Below are 21,825 nucleotides of genomic sequence, written 5' to 3'. Positions count from 1 at the left end.
AACAGCATGAAATTGAAAATTATACAGTTGAATTTCATTGTCATTCATTGAAAAGTTATATCCAAACAGACAAAGCACAGAATTTTAGAGTTGTTGTAACTTTTAAAAACATACTCCATAACAAAATGACCCTGCAGTTTGTCTGAGGAGAAATTTAAAATATTGTATGTTGCATGCTAGACACTTGACAATCGGCCAACATACATCTTAAGAACACAATGTTCTTTCAAGACAAAACTGTAAAATCAGAAACTATCTTTACAATCGCTTAAAAATAATGAAAACAACAAACCTGAAATTAGTGGTTTAAAAATAAATTTAATAGGGTATATCATATATATACAAAGGAAGGTGATATAACAAAAACATAAAAGGGAAACAAAAAAAATGACAATTTCCTTCCATACCTACAGAGGAAAAATAAAGAAAACCTCAAGGTCTTCGAGATTTTGCAGTTATCATTGCTTTTCTCTGTCCAAAACAGTAACTACATAGTAATTCATTACCTTTTCAGAGCACAATATTCAACATGAATTCTTCAGCAAAGTCTATTATACACCTTTGTTGTCTTAGCCCGAACATCTCAATATTAAACTTCTTTAGCAAAACAGGCAAGAACTACCATTTCTTCAATAAAAGGGCCTTCACACATCTATGTGTTCACTCATGTGTTTTCCAAAGAGTAAAATTGACAAGGGTAAAAAATCATCTTCGACAGATCATGTTGGACAAGCAATGCAAACTGTTAAATAGCGTCCTTAATGCAAAAAAAAAGACCAATGTTAATTTCTGACAACTGCTTCTAAGTTCTACAGTTGCAAGCAGCTCAGTCTTTTGCATCACCCACTCCATCTGGATTAATAGCAAACATGGCCTCAGCCTCTGGGAGACAAGGAGAATCATAAATCTTGCATATCCGGGTCTCACCACGGCCTTTTCTTAAGTACAGTCTGTAAGAGACATAAACAACACCAATACATGAACCTTGCAAGTGCAAAATATTTCATGACAATTCCTTGCTAAGCACATATAAAAGATGGTCCTTAGCGTTTTCGCAAACATTTCTAACCCCCGATACTGGCAAGGTTAAAGGATCCAGTTTGTTGTGAAATTGCTATCTTGTCACTGAACATGCTTCAGGCATCTGTTTCAGTAGAATTAAACTGGACTTCATAATTACCATGAATATTAAACATTAAAGCACAACTGAATCATTTAAATATAATAAAGGGCATTCATTCTTACAACTGCAGAAAACCTCTGTAATGCAAGATCCACTGATTTCATTTCATCCCTAATTTTAATAAAGGTTGGAAAAACGGAAGGAAACAAGCGACACATTCAAACTTTCAACAACAACTTAATGATATTAAAGAATTTTATAATAACCAATAACAATAAGTAATAACCAATGATAATGTAGTTCAGGCAACAGAACACACCTAGTAGTTGATGCATGGGCAAGGATGTTGCCTCCAATAGGCTTTTTTGGATCTGCAGAAAACATAGCAGCACCATCCACCTGAGCCACCACCTGGTTAGAGATCACCACCGCTACGCCGAACTACAGGGAAAAATCACAGTATCAGAAAGACACACTGGGTTTCCCTTCTTCGTCATTCGTTGCCATTTGCTATTGCCCTCCGTGAAAGAGAAAAATACAAACACAAAATTATTGTAGGTTAATAACTAAAACATGTAATGCCCTAATGGAACAGCATTCATAATTGTTATTGCACGTAAGTCAGATTGTTTGGAAAATTAATGAGCACATGTGGATCAACAGTGATTTCGCATGCTCAAACTTGATTTGATTGGTGACAGATGTACATTTTTAATGCTTGATTTGAGGATTTGTATATTTTATTATAGTCAGGCCTCACCAGCCTTCACTTTTCAAAAGATTCTTTTGTGCTGTGTGGAAATAATTTTGTTACACAGCCTTCTATGGCCAATGGTCTACCAACAGGCTTCTGAATAGTGTGCAATCTGTACTAATCTGTGCCCCCACCACATTTCATGATAGATTTTGTTGGCTGAAGGGCCTTTTTATATTTTTTTACAAGTTTCATTATACAAGTTATCATGAGCATTCACAAAACATGAAAATGACTGATAACTAAACACAACACACAAGTAAGCAACAGCACTAATGATGATTTAGACAGTAATGAGACAGATAATTTAGACTACTCCTTTAAGCACAGAAGGAGACTAAGTGCACACCAAGATGCTAGTTGCAATAAAAGATGTCAAACTGTAAAGAGACTCCTGACTGACATACAAGCAAACACTTTGTCCATTAACCTTGCACTTGTGTACAGTCAAAGACCATATTAGTAAAAACAAGAAATCTACAGGCAGTGGACAAAAAGAAATACCACGGTAAATTCACGAGGTCACCATGTGAAGCAGGGTAAGAGTCTGCAAGTGACCGGAATTCGGCAGAATGGAAAATTGCAGAACCACCACAGCCCTTCACTGTTGGACCAAAGAACTCAAGGGTTGGAGCCACATGTGCACTTCTCTGTATATTAAAAATATGCTAAAGGATGATTCATCTGCCAATATCCCATTTCTCTAATACTTAGCAGTCTATTGCTGGTGCTCTTTGTAACAGTAATCTCATAAACATGCATTGCCAGGTGTGATAAGCAGTTTGTGGACTGCAACCCAACTGTAGTATCATGCTCTAATACCATATGGCCATGCTAACCATAATTACAAGCATTTATGCTTGTTTCAACATTCTTGTACTTCTCCCTAAGAATGCTAAGGTGTTATTTACTTAGAAGCACGAGACACACCTGTATGGAAGCTCTTGCTCTCAATATACAGTACTTGGTGTCCCTCGTGTACCCAGATGTTTCTGTTTTTTGTCCACTACCTGGAGGTGTCAAAGTGAAATGTTTGCATGCATCACACCACAGAAATCATTTCCTCCAAAACAGTGTTCACACTGTACAAAGAATGCCCATTAATTGCTCATATAAAAGTGAATGAGTCATGCAAAGGTTCTGTAATTTGATGCCTGTCTGCCTAATCAAGATTCAGGAAGCACATCTGAAATTTGAAAACTGTGCCTAGAACTCCTATAGATAGTATAGAAAGACACACCAAATATTTTCTTTTAAAATTGTTACAAGAGGGGTTAAAAGCAGTCCATTCGGTCTACATTGTAGAGATTAAATACCATCTTTTAAGAGCAACAGCTCTGACCTTGGTGTCCTAACTACATACTGTTCTGGCATGAATGTCATGTTCCTGTAATGGATGTACAGTTTTCCCCTTACCAATTCATGTTTCATACTGCCTTTGGTGACTAGCTGTTTGGTTTGATACAGAAGAATAACTACCATGTTACATCCTGGGTATTTATAATGTGTTTTGTGATCCTTAGCTGTATATAACAAATTGCTACATAAAAGAAAGCTGCATTTTGTCCAAATTTAAGGAAATTTTTTAAGTGTGTGGTTGTGCAATTTCTCTTTAGAATATACTTGAAATGTGCCAATAAGGAACACTGGGCATTACGGTACACCATCAGACACCAACTTCCCATAAATTACAAAATGGGAAAGGCAAAATACTTTTTCAAAACCACACAAATCTGTGCCGAAATATAAACTTTTCTGGTGGTCTGTTTTAATTAAAATTCAAACCTCATGATGCAATCCCTTTGGTAAAGATTGGCAGAAGGCCTTCTTTGGTGGAATAAAACCAAAAGAGTAGTTTTGCTTATTTGAAGATCAAAAAATCTACCTCACGCTTCAGACTCATTGTGTCTGAGTGCCCCTAAAGGGACAGCAAGGCCACTTGATGTTCATATGAAAGATCTTTTGTGTGGTCAAAAAAATGCCACACTTGAACAAGTTTTGCTTAACTGAAAACAGATTTTGGTAAACTATCATCTACTTACACCACATCCTATGCTTGAAGCAACCTACTGCTTGTCTTCGGAACTACTTTCCCTGCCACAGATGGATTGCAAACCAATTAAAATCTGACAGTTACACTAATTCTTCATTTTGTATTAAAAGGTTCACTCTTTAGAGTTCTATACAATTGTAAAAAATATTACCCCTTGCTGTTAAATCATTTAACTTAACTCTATGATTGTGAAAATGAGGTACTTGATACATTCAGAAGACATACCATTTTCAAACAGGTATAATGTAATAAGAAATTTGTTAAACTTTAGTGACTTGCTGGGGATGGTAGGTGCCACTTATGTCTGAGGCCCAGATCAAATCAAAACTTGGGCACCACTAAACTCAAATTTTAAAACAAGCACTTGATGATGGATGATTACAAAAAGCCTATTTCTTTCACCTGCATGGTTTGTATTTTTAACTAGATGGTAGATTGAAATTTTGATTTGGTTCTGGCCAAATTACAAGCACCAAAAGACTCAATTAAAAGATCCTAATAGGTTTTGTGTACAAGCAGACAAGTGCATCTTTACATAGCTGTGCTCTAAAACACGTGTTACTATCTCTGAGCAGCAATAAGGTACTCTACCTCATCTGCAAGCCTCAGCAGCATACGCAGAAACCTGCCCAGGTGACACTGTCGTGCAGAAAGCTCTCCTCTCCCTGAATAATCTGTTCTGTAGAGGGCTGTAGCACTGTCCACTATAAGCAAAGCATACCTGGAAAAAAAAAGTTAGATAAAGGTAAATTCACACCAATTAGACATGACTTCTAACTGAGACCTATTTCCCATTTCTAGAATTCACGGGTTAAATGGCATTTTAAGACCATATTCCTTAACGGGGTCAAAAAGAAAGCAACAGTTTCGATAGGAGAAGCAGTGATGTTCACTAGAACTGCAGAGAAGAACAAATGTACCAATTTTAAGGCCACAGTAAGCGCTGGACAATTGTGTTTTACATTACAAATCCCATTACGGCAGAAACAGCTGATTGCAACTTTTACTTGCAATCAGTATATGTCTCATTCCCTTATGGCCAAACTGTTTTCATTATGTGTATTGCTGACAATGCAGTCTAGCTCTCCGTTTAATCTAATGAAATGTGACAAACCCTCATGCTCATTACATAGAAGCAATGAACAGTTTATCCTCTAAGGACTTGAATTCCTTGTTTAGATACTGTACATCTCTGTGAAAGTTGCACGAGACGGAGTTTAAGTCTTCAACGCCAGAATCTCCTAATTAATTTGAACATTTAAGGCTTTTTAACAGAAACTGATAGTCTTAAAGAATCTTAATTAATGGTAATTTGGCAGAACCCCCAAAGTAAGGACTTTGGAACTTTGTAGTGACAGCCTGTTTTTGCTCAGTGCAAAACAGTGCTTTAACAATTTAAAGCACTTTGGACTGCTTTAACAATAGTGTTTCTCGCTGAACAGGAATACTAACAACATGGAAATAATAGCATGAAGCTTATTCCTTCTACATTACCATTGTGAGTGACAAAAGAGGTTTGCCCCAAGGACAAACCAAATTAAACATGTTCAACTGTGGCAAACAGTTGTATTCACATATTTCTTTTTTATAGGCTGTGATGTGGAAGTTGCTAAATTTGCTCAAGTTCATTCATGAGTTGAAAGCTCCTTGTGACAGCTCCACGTGGCACACTCCATCCATAAATCAGGCATCACTGTTTTCTCTCAATCACAAAGAATACATGCTATTTTCTTGGTTTCAGTTTTCGCTTCCCTTGCATACGTTATTGTTGTAAATGCAAAAGACAGCTGTTGAACAGGTAGAGTGCTTCCGGACACTCCAAGTACGACATCACAAACAATACCTTGACAAGCCAGTTTTCACCATGTGGCAGTGCACCGCAAAGTAGTTAGAAATGCGGTATTTGTGCTAGCATAGAAAACCAAGAACTCAATAGGAGAGGTAAAGCAACGTAACACACTGAGTCATTTCACATTTACCAAAAAATTAACCATAAATATTTATAAAAAGTAACAATCCACCTCGTTCATAAAATTTAAGACTAATATACTTCAAAAACAATGGCTATTTGTTGCTAAGCATCAGCGTCAATGGTAAGCATAAACAAGCTGAAAAACTAGATTTTGCATCCTCATTCAGTTTATTTGTATTTGTTTAAATAGGACAAAAGCTACCAATGATCTTGGAAGAAAACTATTTTTTGAGAATTGCCCCTCTATTCATATACCACAGATTGCCGATATTTCTTGATTTTAATTTACATACAAAATAAATATTACCTAGATTCTGACATCATTGCCGAGGCTTGGTACAACAGCTGGGTTTGGTGGTCTGTGTTAAATGCTCTGGCGTAGGCTACGTTATCAAGAACATCACTGCCAACCAATCCATACCTAGTGAAAAAAAAAACACATTAAAATGTTTTTAGAGAGAGACAAATGAATTGTACATTACACCAAAGTAAAAAAAAGCATATTAGTTATTTATCAAAGGAACATTTGATATCTTAATGATATCAAACATCTTACAAAGACATCTGCTGTTAGGTACTTTTTTAAGTTCAACCTTTATTCAACCTTTTGGAGCTGAGGAAAGTATGAAATTAATGTGACACTTCTTAAAAATGACGCAGGTATGAAAATTTCAAAGATTACCACAACATCTATAATTCAGCTCACGGTCATTTGGAAGAGAAAGAAATTAATTAAATATGTCTCAATTACATTTGAGGCTTTTTGTTATGTGTGGTGTGCATCAGCAAAAAATCTAAACTGCTTTATTTAATAATAATAATAATTGCTTACACTTATATAGTGCTTTTCTGGACACTCCACTCAAAGCGCTTTACAGGTAATGGGGACTCCCATCCACCACCACCAATGTGCAGCTCCACCTGGATGATGTGACGGCAGCCATAGTGGGCCAGAACACTCACCACACATCAGCGGGGAGGAGAGCAGAGTAATGAAGCTAGTTCATAGATGGGGATTATTAGGAGGCCATGATTTATAAGGGCCAATGGGAAATTTGGCCAGGACGCCAGGGTTACACCCCTACTCTTTTCGCAAAACGCCCTGGGATTTTTAATGACCACAGAGAATCAGGACCTCGGTTTTACATCTCAGCGTCTGTCACTATACTGGGGCATTAGGACCCACATGGACCGCAGGGTGAGCGCCCCCTGCTGGCCCCACTAACAGCTCTTCCAGCAGTAACCTTAGTTTTTCCCAGGAGGTCTCCCATCCAGGTACTGACCAGGCTCACACCTGCTTGGCTTCAGTGGGTTGCCTGTTGTGAGTTGCAGAGTGATATGGCTGCTGGTCAAACGGTCCTGTTTCTTCTACCTTAAAGTCAGTGATTTTAAATGTACCATCTTCAACAATGGATTTCAGAGTTATGAAATCATTTAGATTTGAGATATTTAAGTTAGAGATGTTTGTAACAGTAACATCTTGATTACATTTATCAGCGTCTAAAATATCAGTGTCTAATTAAATACCGACAACATTTTCACAAATACCCACCATTTCATCTCCAGTGGAAATCCATTTTGCACTGCATTTTACTTTTACAATACAAATGACAACTGAAACAAGATGAATTTCCAAAGAAAAATACTAAACTCTCAAACTGTATCAAAGCACTATCTTGGGGGAGACAATAACATAAGTAGAAAATGTAAAGGGTATGTTCGAGATCTTTGGCAGAACACCAAGACAAAGCTTGGGAAAACCCAGGGCTTCCCAGCTCCTAAACCACTGATTATCAACTCTGTAAAGTGCGATCCCTAACTAGCAGTTATCAGCTCTGTGCAAATCACACTGAAAAAACATGAAAGAAACAGTCATGTCAAACATTTTAATCTGAATAATTACTAAGGTGTTCAGCTGCATTTTTACGTAACTTAGAAAGGAGATTAAGGTTTTAATACTTATCCAAGTTCTGTACCATGAAGTCTTCCACCTATTTTCCACAGTTAAAAGTCTAGACATGGTGTAAAAAGTAATACGATGGTGTAACTGCACTCAGGATGACAGTGATGATTTTTGAAAAGTATTGAGTTTCTTATCATTTTTGCCTTGCACATATGGAATGGCAGGCATTACAGAGATCACAGGCAAATTGTATACCAAAATAAAATTGAACAAATAAAATGAAAAAATATCCTACTGTTGGAATAAAAAAAAAAGATTGGAATACTGAAGGTCAGCCATGCAAGCTTTTGCTAGCTCCTGCGTGCAGTGTAATCAGATCTTTAAAAGTTCCAGTTGCAGTGCCCCTGACCCTCTCCCCCAGGGCTCAGTGGCAAGAAAGGCCAGGCTTTTAATGAGCAGCTGGATGGTGTGCTGCTACAGTCTGACAGGGACTGAGTGACCTGGGGCTGGCTACAAGGGAGAACAGGAGGCCAGCAGGCCACACGATCACAGAGAGAGAGTGAGACCTCATTACGAGGCTCAGGGGATCCCCCATACAGTTCACAACGGCATGCCGTGAGAAGGGGCGAGTGTGCTGTAGCACAGAGAAGGAAGCGTGAAATCCTATTTAATAGTCACAGAAAGATTTCTTTTGCAGGCCTTTTCACCATTTTTTCCTCTTTTATGTCTGTGTAAACAAACTTAATAAAGCTGTGTAACAAATGGTTAAAAGAAAAGGCTTAGAAATCTCTTACCTGCAGTAATTACATACTTATTCTGAACATTGACTAATATGCACAGACTTGGAATACCTAGTGTTTAGAGGCAGCAAATAAAGCAGCTTTTATAATTCAGCTGCCTTTAATACATGGAGCAGACAAATTGTTAGTTAGGGACTTCCCTGAGGTTTGCAAGTTTAAGTTCTGCGTGACTAAAAAAAATGCAAGGTTCTTAATGTTTATTGTTATAGTAACTTTAAATGAACCACTTATTTTACACACTCATTTAAGCACCTTTATAAATCCCAAAACAAACACAATACCCTTTAATTTGCCTGAATAAGTGTAATTTAAAGGTCGTAGAAGTGACATATGATAAAGCAGTACATTCACAGGTGCCTCAATTTTAAAGCACTAAACATATGGCTATTGTTCATCTGTCCTACAGTCACGCAAGAAATGCCCCATATTCAGACCTCTGCTGAAGTTTTATAGCAGGCAGTGCGAGTGCTAGACACTACAAAGGCACCAGATTGACATCAACTTAATTCATAAAGTTACTGCCAAATAAATCATTCTGACAATAGTAAAAAAAAAATCAAATATAATATGCTGCAAGACAAAACACCACTCTATTTATTATAAAGCTTTTTATCACAACTCTTTGTAGCATGAAAAAGACTAATTTGTCAGTGCGCTGAACTCATTTGTAAGTTAACAGTAATATTTTATGCGTTGGGCCAGATTCTGTTCAATACATAAGGTATATAAAGCCTAAAACAAGTACGAAGGAGTAGAACAAGATGAACTGATACTGAAATTTGGTCATTTAGATGTTTAACTTGAGACCAATGTTATTTATCTTGTTCAGCACTTATTGTGAACTTGTATTTCTGATCCTTTTCATGTAACTGTTATTTCTGTTCATTATATTTTCAGCACTGTTTCACACCATTTTATTAACTAGGAAAGAATTAAATCAATTCATATCAACACTCAATCACAAAATATCATTCATTACACCAGTAATATTCTCCTCTGTAACAGACATCATACAAACTGACATAAAATAAGACTTTGTTTCCTCTACTATCAAAAGAAATTCACAGTAGTTATGTATTTTTAAACCAAAACCCCCTTCCTTTATCAGTATTTGATTCAAAAAGAAATGGAATTTATGGAAATTGAGTTTTATTTTGTTGAACCGGATTTGAAGGCTAATGGCCAGATTCTTCATGCATTTGTGTGTCAAAACCACAGCACATAAAACAATAAAAGTGCACAATTTAGTCTAATTTGTATTTACATATTCAGTGCATTCAGCCTAAGAAGCCAGAAGTATAATGCTAGTAACATACACTGCTGTTACAATCTGATTTTATAGCTCAGGAACAAAAGCTTAAACAGAAGACAAAAGCCTAGGAGTATAAACATTAGTTTGAATATGTAGATGCAGCACTTCTGAACGCACATAAAAGTACAACAGATGGCATGAGACAAGAAACTCTGCTTTACAAGCTAAAAAATAATCAAATTTAAAAAAATATATGGTTCAACTGTATAGTAAAATAAACTCTAGGTCCTATGATTAACAACTAAGGACCTCCATATTTAAGTTGATCTGGCAGGCTGTCATTGCCAGAATCCTAAAAGTGGTATATTATTTATGGTTTGCTTATGATAATAGAAGCAGTCAATTTTAGATGTAAGAACCTAAATCACTAGGTATATAATTTTAGACTAAAATCTACTGTATATAAAGCAACATAGTCCAGGAACAATTGATCTTGACCAGAATGAAATGAATGTCACATTTAGGGTTACAATATCCGAAGACACCAAAATCATCATTTTTGATTTTTGTAACGATAACATTTGCTGTTGTTTTTTTTAAACAAAAAAAGTGCTGAACAAAAAAAAAAAGAATCCCACAAGTATGTTAAGACCAGAGCTGTCAGTAGCACAACTTTTTCTTGGAAGGCTAGGTTTCAAAACATTGGAAAAAAAAAAACATCTTGGAAAGTTTATTTGAAATGTGCTGAGGTATTACTTCCTTATTCTTCAAAGAGTTTCAAAAAGAAAACTCAATAAATAATTACTGAAAATTTGGCTGAACCACTACAGACAAATAGACTGTCTAAAAGTGAAAGAGGTTCAATTTATTTGGATGCATATGACCTCCAGAAGGGACTCAGAAGTAAGGAAGCGAGTTCCAGTGATTGCTGTGGCCGAGCTCGTTTAACAAACCCCACATTTGAAGGGATTTAAATCCGTGCAACAAGAACAACAGGAATCAAACAGGCCTCAAGGAAAACCCACCCAGCCTTCCCACAGCATATGTGCAGATGCCAGTTCAGATAAAAGGCCTTGCTCTGCTTTACTCAGGCATACTCAATATCACACTCTCAACTGCTACTTCCCTTCCATTTAACGAATAGTGAAGGGAAAGAGTTTCATTTTCATTAATGAAGTGCCTGGAAAAACCCTGAATAGAACACCAATGGTATATTACTTTCATTTGTACATTTGGAAAATGTACAAACCACTTTATAGTCCGTGGACCAAATAGTTTGGGAACAGTCAACACTAACATCTTTCCTTTTTCTACCCCCAGATTTAAAGGTTGCATTTCTACCTTTCATCAAGACTGCATTTTTAAAAAAAAGTTAATATTTTGAACAAGTTAAAGCAAAAGGAAGTCTTACCTCCCCAATGGTTTTCTGAAGTAGCTTTCTGACCCAACAACCTGAAGTCATTCTTGAGCTATTTAATCAATCTTGAGCTTCCAAAATATCTACATATTTTTGCTTCTGGTGTTGTGAAACAGTCAATTAAAATTGGCATATATCATGATGCACAGCATTTTTTCTAGTAGAATACTGTAATGGTATTCCTTGCAGAACACACACAAAAAGTGCTTGTAAAATTGCACGTCCCAAATTAAGTGCTAAAGCACATGTTTTAACAAGTGTGTGCTTAAAGTAACTGCTCCAGTGGGAACACATGTATACTACTGTTTTTGATGTGCAAAAAATACATATAAACATATTGACACTTGCAAGAAACAGAACATTTAGGAGAAGACCTTTATTATTTATTTCGAGCAATGGTGGAGACCAAACACAGGTCGAATAGAATCAGATGAAAAAAATAAAACTCCAGGACCATTTGGCCAGCTTTCCACTGTCATAGTTCTTTCATTCCCTGATGTGTTTTTTGTATTCACTGAAGTCTAGATAGGTCCCAGTCAAACGTACTTTACAAATTGGCAACCATGAATAGCATGTTGTCATAGAAACATAACCCATGTAAAGCATTCATATAGGAGGCCATTTAGAAAAATCACACCTGTCTGCAACTGCCAACAGTCTCTCGGGTCGGAAGGTCCCCTCTGTGTCAATGTACATGGCTTTTCCCTCTCCACCACCTTGGTCAATTGGCAACTAGGAGACAAGAACAACAACAATCCTTTCACTTAATGGTTTATCATTTGAAATGCACAATATCTTTTACAGGAGTGATTCTCAGTCCAGGTCTTGAAGGACAACCGTCAGCTTATCCAAATGATTTCTTAAAGGGAAACTGCAGTCCTAATTTCTCAGACCAATTATTTAATATTGTTTTTTCAATGTCCAAATTAGGCACAGAATTGTGAACTTTGTGAAAGTAATGGATAGTCATAATTTTGTCAAGAGTTTGCGAGACCTGCGATGTGAAGCGGCCCTTCCTGCTCACTAATCACTGGAATGACTAATGTAATGTGATGTACGAGCGTCTAAATACAGGATGTGCAGACAGTTCACTACCGAAATGTTCTAACAGAATCCACATGCAAAGTTAACAAATAAATTGTATTTGTTGGCAAAACTGTCTTAAAGCTGAGATAAATATTTATTTTGGGATTAAAAGAGATGTATTCGCAACCCTACTTGTTTACAATGTAATAGAGCTGCTTCACCTCACTAGACGTTTGTATACCTGGATATTTTGTCTATTTTGGAATGTAAATATCAGGTTTTACATGTCACTGTGTACATTTTATGTTCACTGTGATTTGAAATGCACCATCTATGCTGATTATTTCTAACCAAAAATATAAAAATAGCATTACATCTGAGAATACTGCAAAAATGGCTTGTCAAATGACAAACCACATCAGAACACTGACTCCAGTCCCAATCTGTCTGACTTCTACAGGATGGCCAGTTCTTAAATTCACATGCATATATTATCTGTCAAAGCTTCACCCTACAATAAAAACTGAAGTATACAGATATAACTGAAAAAGAAGAGTGTACACAAAGTTTAAATGACTAATAAATTCTTTCAGCATGTTAAACATTTATATATATTAATAAATACCTGACAAGTCACTGCTAGAGTGTGGCAAAGCTGGGTCTTTCCTGTTCGGAACTCTCCAAACATTTCTGTAATTGAACCAGTTTCTATCCCACCTGAAAAAAATGGAAATACTATACATTAACTATGACCACGACACAAAAGGTGTCACTAAGCACTTCCCCGCTTAATAAATGTAAAAAATCTAATACTTTCAGATAAGCCAAACATACATAAGATTATTTACTTTATTCAAAAAATTTGGGAATATATATAGCTCATTTGGCTCGTCAGAAGCTAATTCATCCAAGAATCTAATAAAAGATTTTTTTTTTTTTTTTTATGAAGCCAAAATATCAACTTCAAAAACACTGCTGGGTGTTTTCTTTCAAACTCCGGTGACTTTTTGGAACAAGGACTGCTTCCTAATCTCAAAAAGTTTGTAATTTGATCCCCTTTATTTACCCTTGTATCCCCTGGTTTGTGTTTCACTTTTGATTCTGACAAAGTTGATAGGACTGCCATTGTCTTTCCTATTTGGAGATTTTGTAGTTTTCTCTGTTAGACTAAAAAGATTCAATATTTTCGGTCTTAGTAGGACATTCCTTCAAAGCACAGGAATGTATCCAGTTGTTTTTGTTTGGTTTAAGTTCAAAGCAGCAATATATTTTCTGAAGTGAAAGTGAAGAGACTAAAATTACACACAATATTCTAAACAGTCTTTCTAGGACATTGCACTTTTTTAACATAACCAAAATTTAAATTATATGCTTTCATGTATATCTTACCATTCTGTTCGATTTTTTAAATAAAACATATTGGTAGGCAGCCAAAAGGGCATACCCATAAATTTGTCAATTTTTTACATTTTCCAAACTAATTGTATAATTTAGCACACAGATTGAAGAATCAGTGTGGGATTCTTTCTTTTTAGACAGCTGCTGACAAAGTCTCTTGACAATTTAGAAGGGAAATCTTGATCTTTACAAGCCCGTGAACACGCAAGGTAGGACCCAGACAGCATAAATGTCCTACCTCCGTCCTTCGGATGAGACGTAAAACCGAGGTCCTGACTCTCTGTGGTCATTAACAATCCCAGGGCGTTTCTCGAAAAGAGTAGGGGTGTAACCCTGGCGTCCTGGCCAGATTTCCCATTGGCCCTTACCAATCATGGCCTCCTTATAATCCCCCTCTATGAATTAGCTTCATTACTCTGCTCTCCTCCCCACTAATAGCTGATGTGTGGTGAGTATTCTGGCGCACTATGGCTGCCGTCGCATCATCCAGGTGGGGCTGCACATTGGTGGTGGTGGATGGGAGTCCCCATTACCTATAAAACGCTTTGAATGGAGTGTCCAGAAAAGCGCTATATAAGTGTAAGCAATTATTATTATTATTATGATAATAACAATGTATTGTCCTCACCGATATGAAATACTATGTGAACTGTAAAGTTTTCTGCAACTGTAAATATCTGCAAAGGATCTGCAATCTCACAATAAAACCACATTATTAAACACAGCCACCTTTTTATGAAAGTTATACTGGTGCCAATATACAAAGAGAGCCATGCTTTGCTGTGGTTTAATCATGTGCTAGTAAAAATAACTCAAACTCATACCGCCTGCCTTGAAAACGTGACTTGTTTAAAATTGGTCAATGATTTCTCATTTAAAAAAAATAAAATTATTGTAACTTTATCAATCAAGGGCTTCCTGTACCTGATTACACTCCTAACAAGAAAAAATGACCAATCAAAAAAATCAATGGCATTGTCAGTATATATAGCAAATTAAAATTATATGCCAAGTGAATTTGGATCTAGGAAATTATATATTGATGCAGCCTATTCATATAAACAAAGTTGTTTATGTTTCATGAATATTTAATACATATGAATGGAACTGTACTATACATTCATTCAACTATAAGCTCCAGGAACTGTAAAATTTTAATAGAACACATACTGTATATACATGCAGTAGCATTAATACTAACTTTAACCTGGACTCATTGTTTATCACTTGATGCATATTAATTACCATTCTGTACTACCTCGAGGTATAGTAATTACAATAAATTACAAGTAAAATAAATAGAATAAATGAAGTTTAACAGCTATACAGTACAATCATCTGGACGGACCAATAAAAATAATCTATATTGTATTTACATTCTTTTTATTTTAATCTACTCAAATGTTTTCTTTAAACTGGTGTTAACTAATCAAAGTAAGTATCATGAACTTCATTAAGACTTTTTTTAGCCACTTACAGCAGGCAGCTTATAAAAAGTTAAAAATGAGGCAGAGAAATGTTTTTCACCTCTGTGCCAAAATAAATTGCAGGTCCAACAATAACTGTTGGCACTTCCACTAATTGTAAAACTGTAAAATCATGCTGGAAAACCTTTAACTAAATGTTGCCTGTCGACTTCTAGAATGTCTAGGACATAGACTCAACAGTAAATGAACACTCTGATAATCATTTTATAATGTAAAGGAGGGTAGGGTAATATTACTTATACAAAATGCTATTTTTGGCAAAGGTTCAAAGGTTATTATTTCTTAAATGGGCACAGATTGTTTTATTTCAGACAAAATGTCTGGCTATCTGAGATGTTTGTTGTGGAAAATGAGCTTCTCAATTTGAACCCACCATGACTAATATGTAGCATAATGTGTGCAGCAGCTTTTAAGGAAACAGTAGGCTATAATATTGTTCGGATTCATAGTCATATGAATGCACCTAAAGTGCTTGTCTGAATTGTAAGCGGGCCTAACTAATGGTAAAATATTTTTAGATAGGAGTTTAAGGCTGAAAATAATAAGACAAAGACCTCTTAGTCCATCTTTCTATTTTAAAATAGAGGAGTTACAGCCTATCACAACAAGCAAAAGGTGCAAAGTGGGATACACCATGGACAAGATGCCAGTCCATCGCAGGACGCACGCACACACGCGCACACGCACGGCCCAGAAGCAAATTGATCCACCAGTACATCTTTGGACCTTGGGAGGAAACCAGCACACCATGAGGAAACCCACACCAACAGGGGGAGAATATACAAATATATTTCAATATAATGTATATTACATACATATACAAATATATATCCACACAGATAGCACCTCAGGAATTGAACCCAGGGCTCCAGCACTGTGAGGCAGCAATGCTGACCACTGCACAACCTTGCTGCCCGACCTTCTAGTCTCGATCAGCAATTTCTAGCCTAGATCTTCTCATCTCACCCATTCCCTTTTGGTCTCCCAATAGACAAAACGGTACTGTGTATTTATAATTCATCTAAAAGTGTAGAAGCAGACTAGCCCAGCCTATACCAAAAGACGTCTGAAAGGTGTTTCTCACGTGTAACTTGACAGGATAAACACAGCAACTAAGCTAAAAGTTTTGGGAGACAATAGGACCAAAGAGACAATGGTCTCCTTTTTTTTTACATTCCTTTGCTTCAACTCCCTCCAATTTGAAACATCAATTTTACAAGTAAACAGTTTCCGACCAAATGTAAGACCACATTCTTTAGCCTAGGCCTCAAATCCCAAATTTAAACCTAGAAAGTCTAAAAACCTCACCACAATGACTGCAAATGCTGTTAAGAACTTACAATCCCCACAAAAAAAAAAAACACTCTATGAGCTTCCCCTAATTGGTAGAACCCCTGTTATAGTCTTCTGAAGAGGTCAGGACATTATGACAAACTCCCCCCCTCAGCCCACCACATCAGAAAGAGCAGATACTGTAGTTTTTAAGGAAAAACAAGATGCAACAGATGCAGTGGAAAATGGTCCACTGTCAGAGGAGGGGCAGCACAACTACCCACAAAGACAATTAAAGAACAAAGAAATCTTTTTTAAGTGCCACTGTGCAAAGAAAGAAAGACCCCAAGAAAGGGAGCAATCTCCAAAATCATACAGAGCACCACCATCCTGTAATCCTGCTTAGTATATGGTTTTGGCAGTTTTAAAGAGGATGCGCTGCAAGTGGTGTCATCATCTTTAATTCACTCCTTCTCCTGGATCACCTCTATATCAAGTGTGCAGCTGAGCTTGGAGTAAAAGTAAAGTTTTGAGGTCCATCCAAATTTAAAGTCTTGCAGCTGCCTTTTCTCCATTACTGATGCAATATAAAACTATAACTGGCACCATGCTTGAAAATAAAGTATAATTCCATGACACAAGATTACAATGAAACAGCATTTAGGCAAAAGGTATCAAGCATATAATTCAGGTGTTTAATTTCAGGTCTCCCTTCTTCAGCTCATCACCAATGTAAATTTCATGTCTTCTAGAGTTCACCTGCAGCTGATCCTTACCAGCTATGTCAATTACAAAGCACAGTGTGAAGGCTGGTTTGGAGGTTAGTAGTGCCTTTACTGTTTAAAATTGGTTGCCCTTACAGAGTGATTACTTCACAAAAATGCCATTTGTATATAAAATGAAGTGGTTTCCTTGAAGTGCAAGTGGTACAGTATGTACCATAGGATCAGGGGGTTATAATCACTGATTTTAAGAAACAAAGACCCTTTGAGGTCCATAACAGAGGACATAATTTAGGATTGGATATTCACAAAAATCTTTTAATGGCATAAGCTCTCACCTTGTAGCAGCTTGTCAAGCTCTTTGGATCCTGTGGTGATCTGGATGATCTCAGCTCTACGCTGATGGAATTCTGTGGCTGTAGTAAACCCCATTGGTACCTGTTTTGCAGCTTCGGCCTGTAGTAAAAAAATTGTGGTAATAGACCATTTGAAAAGATCACAAAATTCTTGCCATGCAAACACCACAGGTCAAAGATGAATTTCAACTGAAAAACAAGTTGTACACTTTGCTTAGATCTCACTGGTGTAATTTACTTTTACAAAAGAACTTACTACATTTTTGGATGTTTTATCTGAAGCAGTTCAAAGGAGCTTCTTCTCTTCAGTTCCCTTTAGTATAGGTCCCATTTATGAAGGAAAACAAAACTTCATTCAAAAGCTACAATTCTTGGCAGAGAATTATAGTCTTTATCTTCAATCTCAAGAAGGGACTATGATGATTTTGATTAATAAATTCAGGACTTCTATAGCAGTAAAAGCCACAGGTCAACCAAAGCACATAACATAAGACTAGACAAAACGAGATCAGGAGGAAGAGTATATAAACATGGCCTACCAGAAGTTTCTCAGCTTTAGCTTCACTGATTCCTTTGATGTTCAGCAGTTCCTTCTTCGGTGCATAAGCCACTGCCTCTACCGTGTGGAAGCCAGCCTCCTCCAGCTTCTTGATGTCACTTGCACTGATCCCACATTGCTGTGGAAAGACAATATAAAATAATGACTGCCGACAAAGCGAAGGGCAAGATAATGCACTGCACACACTACCGCAGATCTCTAGATAGAGGACACCCCTTTGCAATTCATTTAGGAAAAACTAAAATTCCAAAGAACTTTGGGACACACTGAGTTGTATAGAAGGTGTAAGAGATATTTTGTTACTTGTAGAGTTTCACTATAAATTGAGGTAGTGCAGAATGCTAATAGAGTACTATTACTATTAGTATTTTCAGTAATTATGATCTTGAGATTAGGATGAGGATTAGTGTATGAGTGAGTAATATGCATATTAGCCCTAACCTATCTATAGATGCTTTATTATCATTCTATATAACTTCAATTTATAGTTGATGGCTAATAGATTATATAGATATTGGTATAAATATCTAAATGGAACAGGTAAAGGTTTATTTCATGCTGAAAGAAAAAGAGAATGTTTCAACTGTGGAGCCTTCTGATGCAGCTACTTACTTGAACTTGTACAAATATATACGTTCACTATATGTAAACATATCTGCTAAATACTTTAAGTGTTACAAACCTTTGCAATGATGAACGAGAACAAGATATTTGTAAAAAGACAGGTGACAACAAAACATTTTTTTCCCCGTGGTAAGAGAAAATAAGCAACTTACAAACCAGAAAATTCCACAGGGTCTGTATCTGATGTTATGTTCCATTTATCATCACTACTATAGACACACAAGTGCTACAAGATACACAACACACAGCAGTGACCTGTCTAAAACCATACCTCCAGTCTGCTCAGTGGTTGAGGCCCAAAGTTCTCCTCCACTTCAACCTCCTCTCTGGTGTCACATCTCATGGCCATTCTGGAAAACCTTTGCGTCTGTATACAGTATGTCAAAACAGACTAAATGTAAGCATTCAAGACTAGGAGGGCAGCAATTACCCATCCATTTTCTGACCATTTCTTCCAATGCAGGGTCGAGGGAGAGCCGGAGCTTATCTCTGAAAGCAGCAGGCAATAAGCAGGGTACACCTTGGACAGGACGCCCGTCCATCGCCAGGCAGACACAAACACGCACACATCCACACCAAGGACTGACTTTCCTAGAAGCCAGAGCACCCAGAGGAAACTCACACAAACACAGCAAGAACATACAAATTCCACACAGATAGCACTCCAGATCTGGGCTGAATTAAATGGGCTCAAAAATGAACTTAGTTTTATTCAGGGAGGGTTTGATATTAAAGGCAAATTTCCCTTAGCAGAAGCTAACTTGTGATCATTTTATAGTAGGCCTAAGTTAAAAAACAAAACAAAGCGTTTGTAAAATCACCATCCATGCTACTTCTACTATTAGACTTCCAATCAAACCTCACAGAATAAGGATATTCTGTACATATTGCCAAGTAAAATGACCACTAAAATATAAGGCTGCTAATATAAAATAAAGTATATTTTGACCAATGTGGTCAAATGTGGTACACTTATAAACAGGCGTACAATTTCTGTTCCAACAAACTGCATAAAACATGCACAAGGTTGCTTAAATGCGCTTAATTCATAACTCGTGACAGTTGTCTTTTTGCCAAACACTGAAGAAATGCAGAAGCTGAAGGAGTTCACACTACCGAGTCTACAGTGTAGAGTGAGCGGTGGCATTTAGCATTTCAGTACAGACCTCGCCTTTGTAGGATTAGATCAAATAGTCAGAGGCCCTGTTCTGAAGGGAATACTATAAGGCGTATCACAAAAACACTAAAGTCACGTAAGCCGATATATACACGTATTGCATATTATGAAGCCATAGATTGAAACTAGATTTTCAAATGTTCGCTTACACTATCTAAATATGGTCAATCTAACCAAATTGGCCTATATGCTATTAAGTGAAGAACAGGTAAGAAAATCACTAATAACGGTCCAGTTTAGCTTCCAAGCCCTCTGTTTGCAGTAAATCTTCTGAAAAAAACATTAAGGAACAACACAATGTTATGTAACCTGGACGTGTGTTGAGGAATAGTACAGTACCTTTGTCTCCTTTGGACAACTTAAAAGAATGTTAAATCTATCTTCAACGCGCTTCTAATGTAATTCCTCGGGAATAATACCGTGACTTGAATGTCACTTTGAAATCATTAAACACAAACTTTTTTTTGTTTCTCTGATCTGCAATGTTATTGACAAACTCACCTCCCGCTTTCTTCCTGTTCGTGGAATTCAGAAACTCCCGCGCACCACCAAGCGTCCGTGCGTGATGACGTTTTCGCCTTTCTTAAAGGAGCAGGTCCCCAAATATGAATGTTCCGTAATTTCAATTTGAAGTTTACTAATATTGTTTTGAAGCGTTCCATATTGGTTCGTGTAATTGAAAACTACGAGTGAATATTTTATTCTGCCTTCCAAAAACGATGGCGACACCAGGTGTGCAGTATTCCAGATGCGGTATAACGATGAATATATTTCTTTAACTGTTCTTGTGTCATACATTGCTGTACAGTAGGTTCAAGCCTTCAGTATGCTTTTTATTTTATTACCTAAATGGGTCTGAATACAACCACTATCTGGTTCATCCCAGTATAGATTTTGCCCGAAACCAAACAGTTTTAAGTTTTTGTTGACGAATATCGCAGCGGTCTGTTAAAAATCACATTGTGCCATTTTGGGGTGGGGGTGCGCCTTTTGAGCTGCATTGCTTTAGGAGGCTGAAAGATCATACATCAGCAGGAGCAGACTGCGAATCGGTTACTTGCCTATAGATTCTGCTTCTCTGGAGAGTCGGGCAAATTTGGTTAATTATTCCCAGGCACGCAATGCAATTCCCCTGGTAGCACTATACTGTGTTGGAAGCCTCTTTTCACTCCTGGAACAATCGTTCAAGCTTTGACTTAAAAAAATGTTTTTAATATGGCCGACTTCATTGTAACGTGATAGCAAGAAAAATATTGCAACAAAGTATAAATTAATATCTAATGTAGCCATTCCACAATCTTTTGAAAACTTGGGAATCTAGGATTTTTATTAAATGTTCTACAAATTATGGTTTTCTTGATTATTAGTAACCTTATGCGTAATAAGAGACTTATTGGCCAATAGTTACTTTGGTCGATTTTGCGACCTTCTTATGGATGGACACTGCATTACACATTATCCAGTCCATGGGTACTGACGTGCACTAACTTGTGAAACTGGTGGAAAATGCTAATTTAACAACTTTAACAAGAAAAAATAAAATGTCTAATTTTGGAGAAAAAAATTGAAACGTGTCTTTCTCATACCTACAACTCAATTTAGTTTCAATGACATTTACATTAGTAAGGTTAATTTAACAAGTATTCCCTCCAGGATGATGCAAAAGCAGCCAATGTGCACCAGTACACTCCCTCAACGTTATCTCGACATTGAAGTGTAACAGAGCCATCTAGTGGAAATGGATATGAATACACAGGACAAAAATTGCCTGTCAGACCCTCGAAACTGAAGTTCAGCAGGTCCATGCAATTCAGGTTATCACATTCTAGCCACTACCTTAAAAATCTAAATATGACATATACATATTTACTCAATATCCTTATGAAATACATCCAACATAAAATCAACAAACTATGATTAAGCAGCATAA

General features: G+C 36.8%; 1 protein-coding gene across 3 annotated transcripts; it reads right to left on the bottom strand.

The window, feature by feature from the left end:
• Positions 1–298: 298 nt before the first annotated feature.
• On the bottom strand, positions 299–20,501 carry rad51 (RAD51 recombinase). Of its 3 annotated transcripts, none has more exons than XM_006632448.3 (10): positions 20,397–20,500; positions 18,990–19,085; positions 18,075–18,212; positions 17,518–17,635; positions 12,926–13,017; positions 11,912–12,006; positions 6,210–6,323; positions 4,522–4,651; positions 1,443–1,564; positions 299–950 (listed from the first exon to the last, which is right to left on the bottom strand). In XM_006632448.3, exons 2-10 carry the CDS (start codon positions 19,065–19,067, stop codon positions 827–829), a joined length of 1,011 nt encoding a protein of 336 aa, XP_006632511.1. In that variant the 5' UTR covers positions 19,068–19,085; positions 20,397–20,500; the 3' UTR covers positions 299–826. The 3 variants fall into 3 exon arrangements, with proteins under 3 accessions (XP_006632511.1, XP_015206172.1, XP_069049408.1); XM_015350686.2 differs by lacking the exon at positions 20,397–20,500 and adding an exon at positions 20,235–20,376; XM_069193307.1 differs by lacking the exons at positions 299–950; positions 1,443–1,564 and adding an exon at positions 2,522–2,887 and having other exon boundaries at positions 20,397–20,501.
• Positions 20,502–21,825: the final 1,324 nt, after the last annotated feature.

Source organism: Lepisosteus oculatus, chromosome 8 (assembly GCF_040954835.1).
Source record: "Lepisosteus oculatus isolate fLepOcu1 chromosome 8, fLepOcu1.hap2, whole genome shotgun sequence".
Classification (NCBI taxonomy): Eukaryota; Metazoa; Chordata; class Actinopteri; order Semionotiformes; family Lepisosteidae; genus Lepisosteus; species Lepisosteus oculatus.
The sequence above is the reverse complement of the archived record's forward strand: the minus strand, read 5'-3'. Positions and strand labels throughout refer to the sequence as shown.